The sequence below is a fragment of the Mastomys coucha genome, unplaced genomic scaffold, assembly GCF_008632895.1.
Source record: "Mastomys coucha isolate ucsf_1 unplaced genomic scaffold, UCSF_Mcou_1 pScaffold5, whole genome shotgun sequence".
NCBI lineage: Eukaryota > Metazoa > Chordata > Mammalia > Rodentia > Muridae > Mastomys > Mastomys coucha.
Window position 1 is genome coordinate 83,460,334 of NW_022196911.1, and position 12,725 is coordinate 83,473,058.

Sequence of the window (12,725 nt, forward strand, 5' to 3'; positions counted from 1 at the left end):
TGCTGAAGAGCAAGTTAGCCTTCTGGTTTTCTTTGTTTCTTTTTGTGATGTTGGTAACGGAACCGAAGACCTGAGTATGCTAAGCATTGCTCTATCATTGAGCTACATTCCTAGCTCCACTTTCAGGCTTTTGTTAGTAAGCTCAACTTTACTGTATTTAACATTCATGAACTTAAATGTTACTACTTTTCCTCCTTAATTTTATACTTGATTTTCTATCCAAACAGTACTATTTTCTCTTTTCCCAGAATCCTCCAATGCAATCTTCCTATCCAGTTGAATTTCTGCCTTCTAATTGGCCTTGCAGTGCTACTGATGAAAATAAAAAGACAGAAGTAAATCTAGAGGCTGTCTTTCAGATAGTAGATGAGTTGCACTCCTCCCCTAAGCTGGAGATGGTAAAGGTGGAGCCTGTTGAGACTCAGTGTCCGTCATCTCAGGCTAACAGAGGCCAGCATATCTTACCCAATGCAAACAGCAGCAACCCATCTTCCACCAGTCAGGCTAGCCAGCTGGAGCCACTCACTCCTGTAGGCTCAGATATTACGTCTTTTGTGGTTGGAACAGAACAAGCAATTACCTGCTCTCTACCACAGTCACCTGAGTACATCTATACCATCCACACAGCTCAACCTTTGGAAACTAGCACAGTGCAGGAGTCTGCAACCATCCAACAAACTCATGTCAAACTGAAGGAGCAGCTAAACCACAATCCATCTCCGTCTTCAGTAGTATTTGTGCAGGAAGGGCTACCATTCAGCACACAGCAGGTAAGAGCACAAACACGAGTACTAACTAAGCCCACAGCATACATTGTTTTTCGCTAAAGATGTTAGTGAAGAGTTTTTCTAGATGTTATTTGGGTTTATTTGAATTTAATGTTAGTTTACTGTGGATTCCAAAGGGATCATGTCCCAATGGTTAATCAAAAAACGAAAAAGAAAAACCCTCAGAAGTTACTTTCACCCTAGCCTTTCTCCAGCTGTGGTGCAGTCTGAAATGAACCTCTAGAGCAGCAAATTGATCAACTAGGGTCTAAATACTATTTTTAGGCTGGTGGCACATGCCTGTGTCCCAGCATTTAAGAGGTGGAAGCAGGAGGATTGCTGGGAGTCTAAGGACAGGCTGAGCTGTATATAGTGAGTTCAAGGCCAGCCTTGGAATTGAACCTGGGTCCTCTGCAAGAGCAGCAGTGCTTTTAACTGCTGAGCCATCTTTCTAGCTCCACTTTCTTACTTTTTTTTATATCATCACAAAATGCTATTAATGACTTTATTGGGTTCATATTTCTTACTAATCTTGGATTATTAATCAAACAAAAACTAATTAATGAAAAGTACACCCAAAGTAACTCCACCCTTGGGATTCTGAGGTGGGATGTGTGCCAACTGGATGATGGAGTTATAACTCAATCCAAGAAAGTAGAAACAATCTATAACAACTGTATACAGATCAGCATAGTCCTGTAGTCCATGTTGACCTGGAACTCACATTTTAGCCAGGGATAACTTGGACCCATGTATCCTCCTCCTCCCTCCCAGGTGATGGAATAATAGGCATATGTCATCATACCCAATTCATTTTGTTTATATAGTGTGTTGTTATATGTAGTTCTTTTAAAAATATGTGTATAATATTTAAATATAAAGATTTTCCTTTTATTTTCTCCTGCCTTTGGTGGAGGGTAGTGGTGGGAGGTAGTGGGAGGGGGTTAGTGGGAGGGGTGGTAGGGGATGATAGAATTAACAGGATTGAATACAGACCTTTGCTCATTCTGGTTAAGCTATTGCATTTGGGTATACTAAAAGAGATGCCCAGCTAATATAATTTCACTACCTAAGCAAGCATTGTACCACTGGTTATACCCTTACCCTAAATGCATTTTAGATTTCTATCAAGTCATTGTCCTTTTTGAGACCATTAAAATGTGTTATGATGATATAATTTCAGTAAAGATAGCCTCATTTTAAGCATTCCTATAGAAATAAAAGCTTTGGTATTTTCATAATTATATGTGGACTACTGGATTGCATGTCTTGAACTGCATATACACAGTTGTTTCTTTAATATACTTGACTATTGTAACTTTTTGAAAGCTGAATTTAACTCTTAGCTTTATTTTATAATGTAGTTATATTTTAAATAAACTTATAAAGAGCAACATGGCATAAGTTTGTTATCTTGACCAAGGACTTTAACATTCCAAAGAAAAATTTGGAACCAAAGAAACTCTAAATGAGGATAGATAGAGATTTTACAGAGAATGAAGCATATATGATTTTGATAATGTATTCAGTACAGAATACAAACTAAAAAAAAAAATAGTGTCCATTCCCCACTGACACCTGCCAGCCGGTTCATGCCTATCTGTGATATCCCAGTGTCAACTAGGAAGGGTGTCAGCTTAAACACCCTTCTACAGTGAAAGGATACGTAGCAGTTTTCACCAACTGTGTTTAACTGTCTTACTATATTGTAAGTCATTAAAAGCATACAACGTCATGGTATGCTCATCAGCAAATATTTTAGCTCCACATGCATTTCAAGGGCTTGAGAATCTGGAAAACCTATGTCTTACTCTTGAATATTCGGGTAAGTCAACACTATCAAGGGTAATAACCTTCATAAGCAGGAAAACATGTTTGTGGGATCCTGTCCTCTAATAGGATGGCTTTGATAATGTATATTAACTTTAGTAGGTATAAGAATAATAAGTGTGTTTAATATTTTAGGTGGATAGCAGTATAAAATGCCAGACCAATCCCCCGGAGAATATCTTGCCTTCAGAACAAATGGGATTCCTTATTTCAGAAATGGGGCCTGCTAACAAGTCTAGTAAAGACACAGGTTTATCCACTCCAGCTAGATACAGAGAGCGAAGAAGCAACTCACAAGGAAAGTCCCCTGGTAAGGATGAGATAGTCTTAAGCTCTAGAATTTATAGTTCTAAAATGCTAGAAACTGAACCTCGGTATATAATTCATATATGAATGGTATTTTTATGTATCTTTATTATTTATAATTGTGTTATGTCTCTCATGTTGTTTTATATAATTGTAGTTTAGGCTAGTATTCTTAGCTACCTTTGTAATGTATACAAAATAGCTGCTTTCCTAACAGTACATATAAGAACATGAGGTTTCTGGGGACCTGGGGAGATGGCTCAGCAAGGAAAAGTGCTTACTGCTCAAGTATGAGGGCCTGAGCTCCACTCTCCATTCAGTTTTAAAAGCTGGGCCTGTCCACACAGTGCTCTAACTCAGAGCCGATTGCTGGGGCTCACTGGCCACCAGCCTAGTTCCAGGTTCATGAAGAGCCCTGTCTCTTATTCAAGGGAATAAGGTGGAGAGTTGATAGAGAAGATACCTGAAGTCTTCCAGACCCAGTGTGAATGCATGTGCCCTTATACCTCCACATAGTCACAATAAACAAATGAAAGAATCCATACCTTCAAAATATTGAATATATTTAAAAAAGTAAAGAATTTAGACTAACTTAGATAAGATGAAGGGTAATTTAATAATCATCTTCAGATGCTAAAGATTTTATTAACAGATAACAGGGTACATATTTATTTGTGACACAAGAAGATTTAATGACACCAAAGATAATTGCCTTAAGCACATTATAAATATACTTTAAGGTATGAATTTGTATAAGTGGCATGTTTTTGTATGTGTGTGGCTATAGGAGTTTAGTTATATATTGGATACTAGAGCACTTGTAGATGGTTCTTTCATTTGAGATGGGACCATCCCAGGCTGCCCTCAAACTCAGGCAGTGATTCTTTTGGGTCACCCTTATTAATATGCAGGCACATACTACCATATCCAGCTTTGATTCCCTCCTGGAAGTGACTTGACTACATTTGTATTTTTTAATCTAAAAAATTTCTAATATTCAAATCAAGTCATTGTACTCTGCTCCAAACATTTTTTTCTTTTCTTTCTTTTAAGACAGGATCTTGCTATGTAGTCCCAACTTACCTGGAACTAATCATGTAGCCCAGGCTGGCTCTGACTTCATAATCCTCCTACCTCCCGAGTGCTGAGATGGTGGATATGTACCACCAGTCCTTGCTTACAATGGCTAATGTAATATTCTCAAATTAGCCAGATACAGGGGCTCACTCCTGTAATAGTAGCAATTACTATTGGGAGTTAAAGGTTGAAGCAAGAAGACTGCTACTATTATAGATGAAGCATTCTGCCTATGCTGCAGAGTGAGCCCAGCTCAACACATGACATGCAGTTAGGAATAGAACTTATTGGTAGAACACCTGCCTAGAACCAAACTATAGCACTGGAGAAAAACAAAACCTCAAGTTAAAGGCAATTCAGATGATTTCGATAAAGGCAAATCAATCAATCAATCAAATTAGTCACCTGTATTTTAAATACTAAGAACTTTTTTGAGAATTTATTCAAAAAAACATGAAGATAGTGTTCAGGGTCTGTCACAGTGGCATACACCATACTCCCAACACTTGGGAAGGGGAGGCATTGTGAGTTTGAGGCCAATCTGGGCCACAAATGAGACCCTGGCTCAAAACACTTTGAAAGAAGACAAAAGTAGTGCTCAGACTGAAGTTCTTCCTCCAAAATACCTTTTGACTAAAGCTGTCTTGCAAGTTTATATAGTCATGCTTGGCTGAGCTCAAACCAGCACCTTCTGGGACTATGCAGGTTAGTCCTCAGGGAGGAGGCTCTATGGTCAGATCTGGCTCAGATCCTCCAAGCCCTGTGTCCTCAGGGTCTGGTGTCTTCAGCAATAGGATAGGGCCTTACCTTCAACCTCTGGGCAGCAACCAAAGGCAACAGAAAGAGCCTGTGTTATTGTGGGAATCTAGTGAACTACCCTGACCAGCAACTTTAAAGGGGCTTCTCTGCCTGTCACTTCCTTCTTTCTTAACTCTACCAATTAATTCTCTGTTTCCCTAGACAGCTTTGCTTCTATGTCATCTATACGTAGATGATTTTATGTATCTATATAAAATCTGGCACTCACAAATGAGAGAGAACATGATATTTGTCTTTCTGAGACTGCCTCAATTAACTTCATTCCATCTGGGAGGAAGTATTGGAGACTGAACCTAGGGCACTATGCATGTCAGGTGTGTACACCACCCACAGCTGCCAACAATGCCCTAACTTTGCTCTTTTTTATGGATAAAAAATTCCATTATGAATATAAGTCACATTTTTCTTCATCAGTTTGACAGACACCCAATCTAGTTTTTGTTGCCTACTTCTCATTAGAATAGTCCAAAAGATTACTGTAGGGGCTGAACAGTCACATGCTTTGGAGAACAAGTTTACTAATTCTCTAGCATTTTAATCTTTTTTTAAATTGCCATATACACATTTGTACACAGTAATGGGTTTCATAATCCTGCATTCTTACCTTTAGTCATTCCTGTTGAGAGTTAAAGCAACCAGAGATCTCATTTAGATAGTTTTAATCCTGAACACAATGTTTGCTGTCTGACTTGTTTATCCTCTCCCTTGAGCCTAATGGCAGCCTGCATTGGGGTCATGTGAAAGAATGTATTAGCTTGGAAGATAACACCTGTAACTGGATTTGACTGCACTATTCTCTAAAGATTTTTTTTTAACTTTTCAAAACCTTATAATAATAAACATGTTCTTTACTGAGATTTTGTTTATGAATAAAGGGATTATAGAAGTAAGTGCTGATCTAATAAAAAGGTACTTGACAATAATTGGGTGCTCTTTCTAAGATTTTATTTTTAAATTTTAAAATTTATTTTATGTGGTTGGGTGCCTTGCCTGCATCTGCATCTGTATCTGTGTACCATTTCATGCCTGATGCTTGCAGAGGCCAGAAGATGTTCAATCTTACTGGAACTGGAGTTACAGATAGCCATGAGCCCATGTGGGTGCTGGGAATTGAACCCTCGTCTTCTGGAAGAGCAGCCAGTGCTCTTAAACATTAAGCCAGCTCTCCTTCCAAAGACTTTATTTTAAATTATGTGCTAAATTATGTGCATATTGTGGATGTCTTTGTTTGTGCACTAGTGCAGTGCCTATGGAGACCAGAAGAGGGCATTAGATTCCCTCAACCTGGAGTTACAGGTGGGTGTTAGCTACCTGACTTGGGTCCAGTCTTAACTGCTGAGTCATATCTGGCCTTTTGTGAAATCACTTTCTACTACTTCTCGAAATTGGAATGCTGAAGCAGTTGGATACATGATCAAAACGACTGAACCCTAGTCAATAGTTTGTCAACCACTGACAAAGAAATAGTCCCTTCCAGGCAATAGCTAGTTGATAGAACACTTACCTAACATGTATGAAGCCCTGTAGATTTGATCTCCAACACTGTAAACAAGACATGGTGTTGTGAGTTTATATTCCAGCTCTCTAGAAGTAGGTAGAAACAGGAGGATCAGGAGTTCAGCTAAAGAAAACTCAGCTTGGGTTAAATGAGACCCTGTTGCAATAAGAAAAAGAAGAAAGGAGATGCTCCCTTGTCTCTCCTTGCATATCGATTGCTTTTATCCTATTCTCATCTCTACTTTAAGGATTTGATAAATGCAAGCAATAACTCACCACAGTGTAAATCCTGTGAGCCTTTTCCTCTGTGGTTGCGTGATCATTTGCTTTGTGGTTTATTTTCTAGGACATTACTAGTAGTGTTTTTATCAAAGTTTTGGTGTGGTTAGATTTTCTATTGCTGACAGTTGTAGTTCATTATAAAAAGAACTCAGGGCAGGAACTCAGGCAGAGATCATAGAGGAAGGCTGCTCACTGGCTTGCCCCTCCTGGCTTGTTTAACCTGTTTTCTTATATCATGGAAACCATCTGCCCCGAAGTAGCACCACCCACAATGGCCTGGGCCCTCTGACCTCAATCATTAATTTTAAAAATGCCCTGCAGTCTTGCCTTCAAACAATCTGATAAGGCACTTTCTCAATTAATTAGCGTTCCTCTTCCCAGATCACTCTAACTAGTGTCAAGTTGAAAGAAAACTAACCAGGATGAATGAGTAGCATTCATAACATTGTAGCCTGCTGTATTCTAACTGCTTACTTAGTAGCTAGTGTTGCCACTTTGCTATGTGTGGTTTGTTTTGAGTGCTGGCTATTTAATTCAAAGTATAAATACCCAATACTTATGTTCTTTTCAGTAAACTATACCTCCATTTACATATTTTAATTTGGATTGTATCAATACCCCACAAATTCCAAATTAGGACATAATTATATAATAATATAATATAATATTATATTATATTATAATTATTCCAAATTCCAGATTAGGACATAAATTAGACTATAGTAATTATATAAATAATAAGAATTATAACACGTAAAACAGAAACAAAGGCTTGAGTCCTAGCTCAGTAGTAGAGCCTTTGGCTAGCATGCATGAGACTTTGGGTTTAATCCTCAACATCCCCAAAACAGACATAAAGTAGGGACTTGGTAACTTTTCCCTGAGCCCAGCCCGAGTGTAGGCTGCCTGGAGCTGCTGTGGCGGTGACTTGTTTCTGCTAGCTCACATAAGCCAAAAGAGGGCATCGGATTCCCCTGAACTGGAATTACAGCCACCATTTGGGTGCTGGGAATCAAACCCTAAGTCCCCTGGAAGAACAGTCCGTGCTTTTAGCCACTGAGCCATCTCTCCAGCTTCTTTATAGCATTTAATAGAGAGTTTGGGATTATTCAATTGTAAATGACTAAGATGCACTTGGACTTAAGAATGATACCCCTGCCAGGCAGTGGAGGCGCACGCCTTTAATCCCAGCACTTGGGAGGCAGAGGCAGGCAGATTTCTGAGTTCAAGGCCAGCCTGGTCTACAGAGTGAGTTCCCGGACAGCCAGGGCTACACAGAGAAACCCCGTCTCGAAAAATCAAAATAAAATAAAATAAAATAAAATAAATAAAATTAAATTAAAAAATAAAAAATAAAAATAATAAATAAACAGGGGTTAGAAAGATAGCTCAGTGGTTAAGAGCACTTCCAAAGGATTTGAGTTCAGTTCCCAGTATCCATACAGGTCAGGACACAACTGCCAATAACTCCAAAGCTCTAGGGAGCCTGATGTCCTCTGACCTCCAAGGGTACCTCCACATACATTGCATACACTCACACAAATGCACACATAATTCATACATACATACAAATAAACTTTTTTGGTTTGTTTTTTAGTTTTTTGTTTTGGTTTTTCTGAAACAGTGTTTCTCTATGTAACCCTGGCTGCCCTGGAACTTATTCTTGTAGACCAGGCTGGCCTTGAACTGAGAGATCAACCTGTCTCTGCCTCCTAGTGCTGGGATTAAAGGAGTATACCACCACCATCCAGCCAATCAAATCCTTTTTTTTTTTTTTTAGATAAAATTGCATTTTTATTGAAAGTGCACTTTTTTTGTTGTTTTGTTCATTACATTCCAATCACAGTCCCTCTCTCTCTTCTCCTCCTAGTCCCTCCCTTACAAATCCCTCCTTCCATTACCTTCTCCCTTTCTCCTCAGAGAAGGGGAAGCCCCCTTGGGTACCACCCCACCCTGGGACATCTGGTCCCATCAGGACTAAGCACCTCCTCTCCCACTGAGTCCCAACCAGGTAGGGGAAGAGGATCCAATGGTAGGGAACAGAGTCAGAGACAGCACCTGCTCCAATTGTTGGGAGACCCACATGAAGACCCACTGCACATCTGCTACTAATATCTAGGGGCCTAGGTCAGGTTTCTGTATCCTCTTTGGTCGGTGGTTCAATCTCTGTGTGCCGCCATAGCCCTAAGTTAGTTGACTTTGTAGGTAGGTCTTCTTGTGGTGTCCTTGACCCCTTAGGCTCCCTCAATCCCGTCTCCTACTCTTCAGTAAGATTCCTAGAGTTCCACCTGATGTTTGACGATGGGTCTCTGCATCTGTTCCCATCTGCTGTGGGATGAAGCCACTCAGGAGACTGTTTTGCTAGATTCTTGTCTGTAAGCATGGCAGAGTATCATTTATTGGTGTAAGAGGCTGGGTCTCTCCCTTGGGATAGGTCTCAAGTTGGTCCAGTTATTGGTTGGCTGTTCCCTCAGTTTCTGCTCCAATTTTATCCCTGCGCATCTTGTAGGCAGGACAATTTTTGGATCGAAGGTTTTGTGGGTGAGTTGATGCCTCTTCTCCTCCCACTAGAAGTGGTTGGAGAAAATGGCCATTTCAATCTCTATACCCACTGCTGGTAAAATTCTCAGGTAGGGTCACCCCCATAGACTCCTGAAAACAAATCTTTTTTTTTAAAACCCAATACTTATAAGCTTGGTGGTACAGTTCTATAATCTCAGCTGTTTTGAGGCTAAAACAGAAGAAACAAAAGTTCAAGGTTTACTTGTACAATAAAAAGGTCAAGGGCATCTTAGATAACCTTGTGAGACTTTATTGCAAAATATAAAAATAAAAACAAAAACAAGGCCTAGAGAGATTGTGTAAAGCCCTAGATGTAATCCCAAGTACTTTAAAAAATATCCCCTAAATAAAATCAATAATTAAATCTTAGATAGTAAACTGAGTTTTATGGTTTAGATATTATTCAAGTTTATCCTTTACCAAAAAAATTCCTTTTCAATATTTCTGAGACTCTCTAGGTCCCATAGTGGCCTTTTGCCCTGTGTGTCTGTTTAATCTCAGACTTGTCCTTATTTTGCCTTCCGGAGCCAACCCTGCAGCCCATTGGATATCAGATGCAGGACTGGACTCCCTTTCCTGGATGTCTCTCCTCTCAGGCTTTCATCCTGGGACTTTGAATCCATAGCTTACAGTCTGCAAGCTGGGAGAGATAGAAAGGATTATCTTTGAAACTGCAAAGAATTTGGAATGGAATGATAACCCTCTCCTATTCATTTATTTTTATTTTTTGATATATTTTTGAAACAGAGTAAGCCTGGCTATCTTGGAAATCACTGTGTAGACCACAGAGACCCTCCTTCCTCTGCTTCCTGAGTATAGGGGTGAAACCCATGTGCCACCACACCTGGCCTTCTTATTTGCCTTCTGTCTTTCTTTCTGTCTGTCTGTCTCTCCCTCCCTTCTTCCATCCCCTCCTCCCTTCCTGCCTCCCTCCTTTCTTTCTCTTTCTCTCTCTCTCTCTCTCTCTCTCTCTCTCTCTCTCTCTCTCTCTCTCTTTCTCTCTCTCCCTCTCTCTGTCTGTCTGTCTGTGCATACACACGTGGAAGGGTAAGTACATTAATGCAGACACCTGCTGAGGCCAGAGGCATAGAATGCCCAAGAGAGCTGGAGTCACAGGCAGTTGTGAGCTTTCCAATGTGGGTGCTGAAAATTGAAGTCAGGTCCTCTAGAAAAGTAATCCACACTCTGACCATCCTGCCAGCCACCTGATTGCTGGACTTCATTGCACTGTCATTGCAATGTCTGCCTTCATCTCCCTTTTAAAGGGGCTTAGGCCACTTTATTATTTGTCGTCTTATTTATCATTAGTCATTATATCTTTCTGCCATGTTACATTCTCTTTGCAGTCTCATCAAATGTCTTTTTCTCCTCTTTTCCCTTGCCAAAATCCTATTATCCTTGGACAGAGGCAATGAGATATTGCTTGTTTTTTTCTGGTCTCCTTGAAGTGTCATTTCCCCTAACCTAAACAACCACCAAGCTGCCCCCTCACAAAGAGAGTCACTCCCTAATAGGACCTGTGGTACCTACCAGCTATTAAAATATTTTCCTCCCTTCCAGTGCATATTGTGGTTAAAAGTGTAAATGATAAGTAATTAGCTCATTAGTTATCTTTCTTAACTCTTCCTGTTGGTTTTTTCTAAGAATCATATCCCTTGCTTAATGGAGGTGACAGATGTCTTAATTAACCCTGATTTCCTACAGTGGAAAGTATGAACTGAGAACAGTAGCATCCTTATGACACCTAATCATACTTTATTTTATCAGGAGAGGGGGGCAAATGACTTATAATTGAGTTAGGACCTCTCTGCTGAAAAGTTAGATTTTATAATTAAAGTGTAAGCAAAAGTATAATTTATGAAGTTGCAGATTTTTCCTTCCCTGACAGAATTAGCCTATTAGTTTGCCCATTTAAACATGAATACAGAGCTCAGTGTGGTTACACGTGTGTAATCCCAGAATCTACAAGTTCAAGGACATTGTCAGGTAAGCATTGGGTTCAAGACCAGTCTATTTAAATAAAACAAACATAATAATAACACACTAAATAACTGGCCTAGCACGATGATTAATTATTCAAAATAGTATGTGATAGCAATGGCATTTTAACAATAATTTTTTTGTTTGTTTTGAGACAGGGTTTCTCTGTGTAATAGTCCTGGCTGTTCTGGACTTGATTTGTAGACTAGTCTGGCCTTGAACTCACAGAGATCCACCTGCCTCTACCTCCCAAGTGTTGGGATTAAAGGTGTGTACCACTATGCCCGGCCTATTATAGTAGCTGTCTTTTTTTTTTAATTAATTTATTTTATTTATATGAGTACACTGTAGCTGCCTTCAGACACACCAAAAGAGGACATCAGATCCCATTACAGATGGTTGTGAGTTACCATATGGTGGCTAGGAATTGAACTTAGGACCTCTGGAAGAGCAGTCTGAGCCATCTCTCTGGCCCCTATAGTAGTTGTCTTGGTTGCTTTTCTACTACTGTGATGAAGCATTACGTCTAAAAGGAACCCAGGGAGAAAAGGATTCATTCAGCTTACACTTCTATCACTATTCATCACCAAAGGAAGTCAGGACAGGAACTCAAGTAGGGCAGGAACCTGGAGGCAGGAGCTGATGCAGACCATGGAGAAGGGCTGTTTACTGGCTTGCTCATCATGGCTTACTTAGCCTGCTTTCTTATAGCAGCCAGACCTACCAGCCCAGGAGTGGATGGCATCACCCACAATGGGCTGCGTCTTCTCCCATTAATCATTAAGAAAAGGCTCTACAGGATTGCCTGTCTACAGTCTTACTTTATAAAGGCATTTTCTCAGTTAATGCCTCCTCTCAGATGACTTTAGCGTGTGCCAAGGTGACAAAGAACTAGCCAGGGCAGTAATTATCAATCTGTTAATTACCACTAATTAGGTTTTTGTTTATTTTAAACTATACTTTATTTTATATATAAATCAATATTTTATTTTTAGAAATATGGTCTCATGTATTCTAATCTGGCCTCAGGCTTGGAAGACACTATGTAGTGAAGGATGACCTTGAATTTCTGATCCTACTGCCTCTCCCTCCAAGGATTAGGATTACAAGTATGTACTACCAGCTGGGCAGTGGTGGCACACGTCTTTAATCCCAGCACTTGGGAGGCAGAGGCAGGTGGATTTCTGAGTTCCAAGCCAGCCTGGTCTACAGAGTGAGTTCCAGGACAGCCAGGACTACACAGAGAAATCCTGTCTCAAAAAAGCAAAACAAAACAAAACAAAAACAAAACAAGTATCCACCACCATGTCCAGTTTATGCAGTGCTGGGATGGAATTGAAGGCTTTGTGAATGCTAGGCATGCACTCTGCCACTGTGCCACCACATCTAATAAAATGAAGACTTAAGTGTCAACCTCTCTTCAGTGTACCCTTCCAAGCTCCTTGCAGATGTCCTGTCTTCTGCCTTTCCTGTGTTAGAGTGAAAGAAAGGCCAGTCCTTGCATCTGTGTACAGACTCCTGTCCCTTTTGTGTACTCACAGACAGTGCCTCTCATGCTCTTTGGTAATCATACTTTACCCTTTATCAGCAAACATGCATGGAGGT

At 40.0% G+C, this 12,725-nt stretch overlaps 1 protein-coding gene across 1 annotated transcript in view; it reads left to right on the plus strand.

Moving 5' to 3' along the window:
- Hsf5 (heat shock transcription factor 5) overlaps positions 1-12,725 on the plus strand; it is a 44,891-nt gene that overhangs the window by 22,146 nt on the left and 10,020 nt on the right. Inside the window, exons 4-5 of the mRNA XM_031354406.1 lie at positions 249-770; positions 2,733-2,907. Of these exons, the coding sequence (XP_031210266.1) occupies positions 249-770; positions 2,733-2,907 (697 nt within the window). The remainder of the gene's footprint in view (positions 1-248; positions 771-2,732; positions 2,908-12,725) is intronic.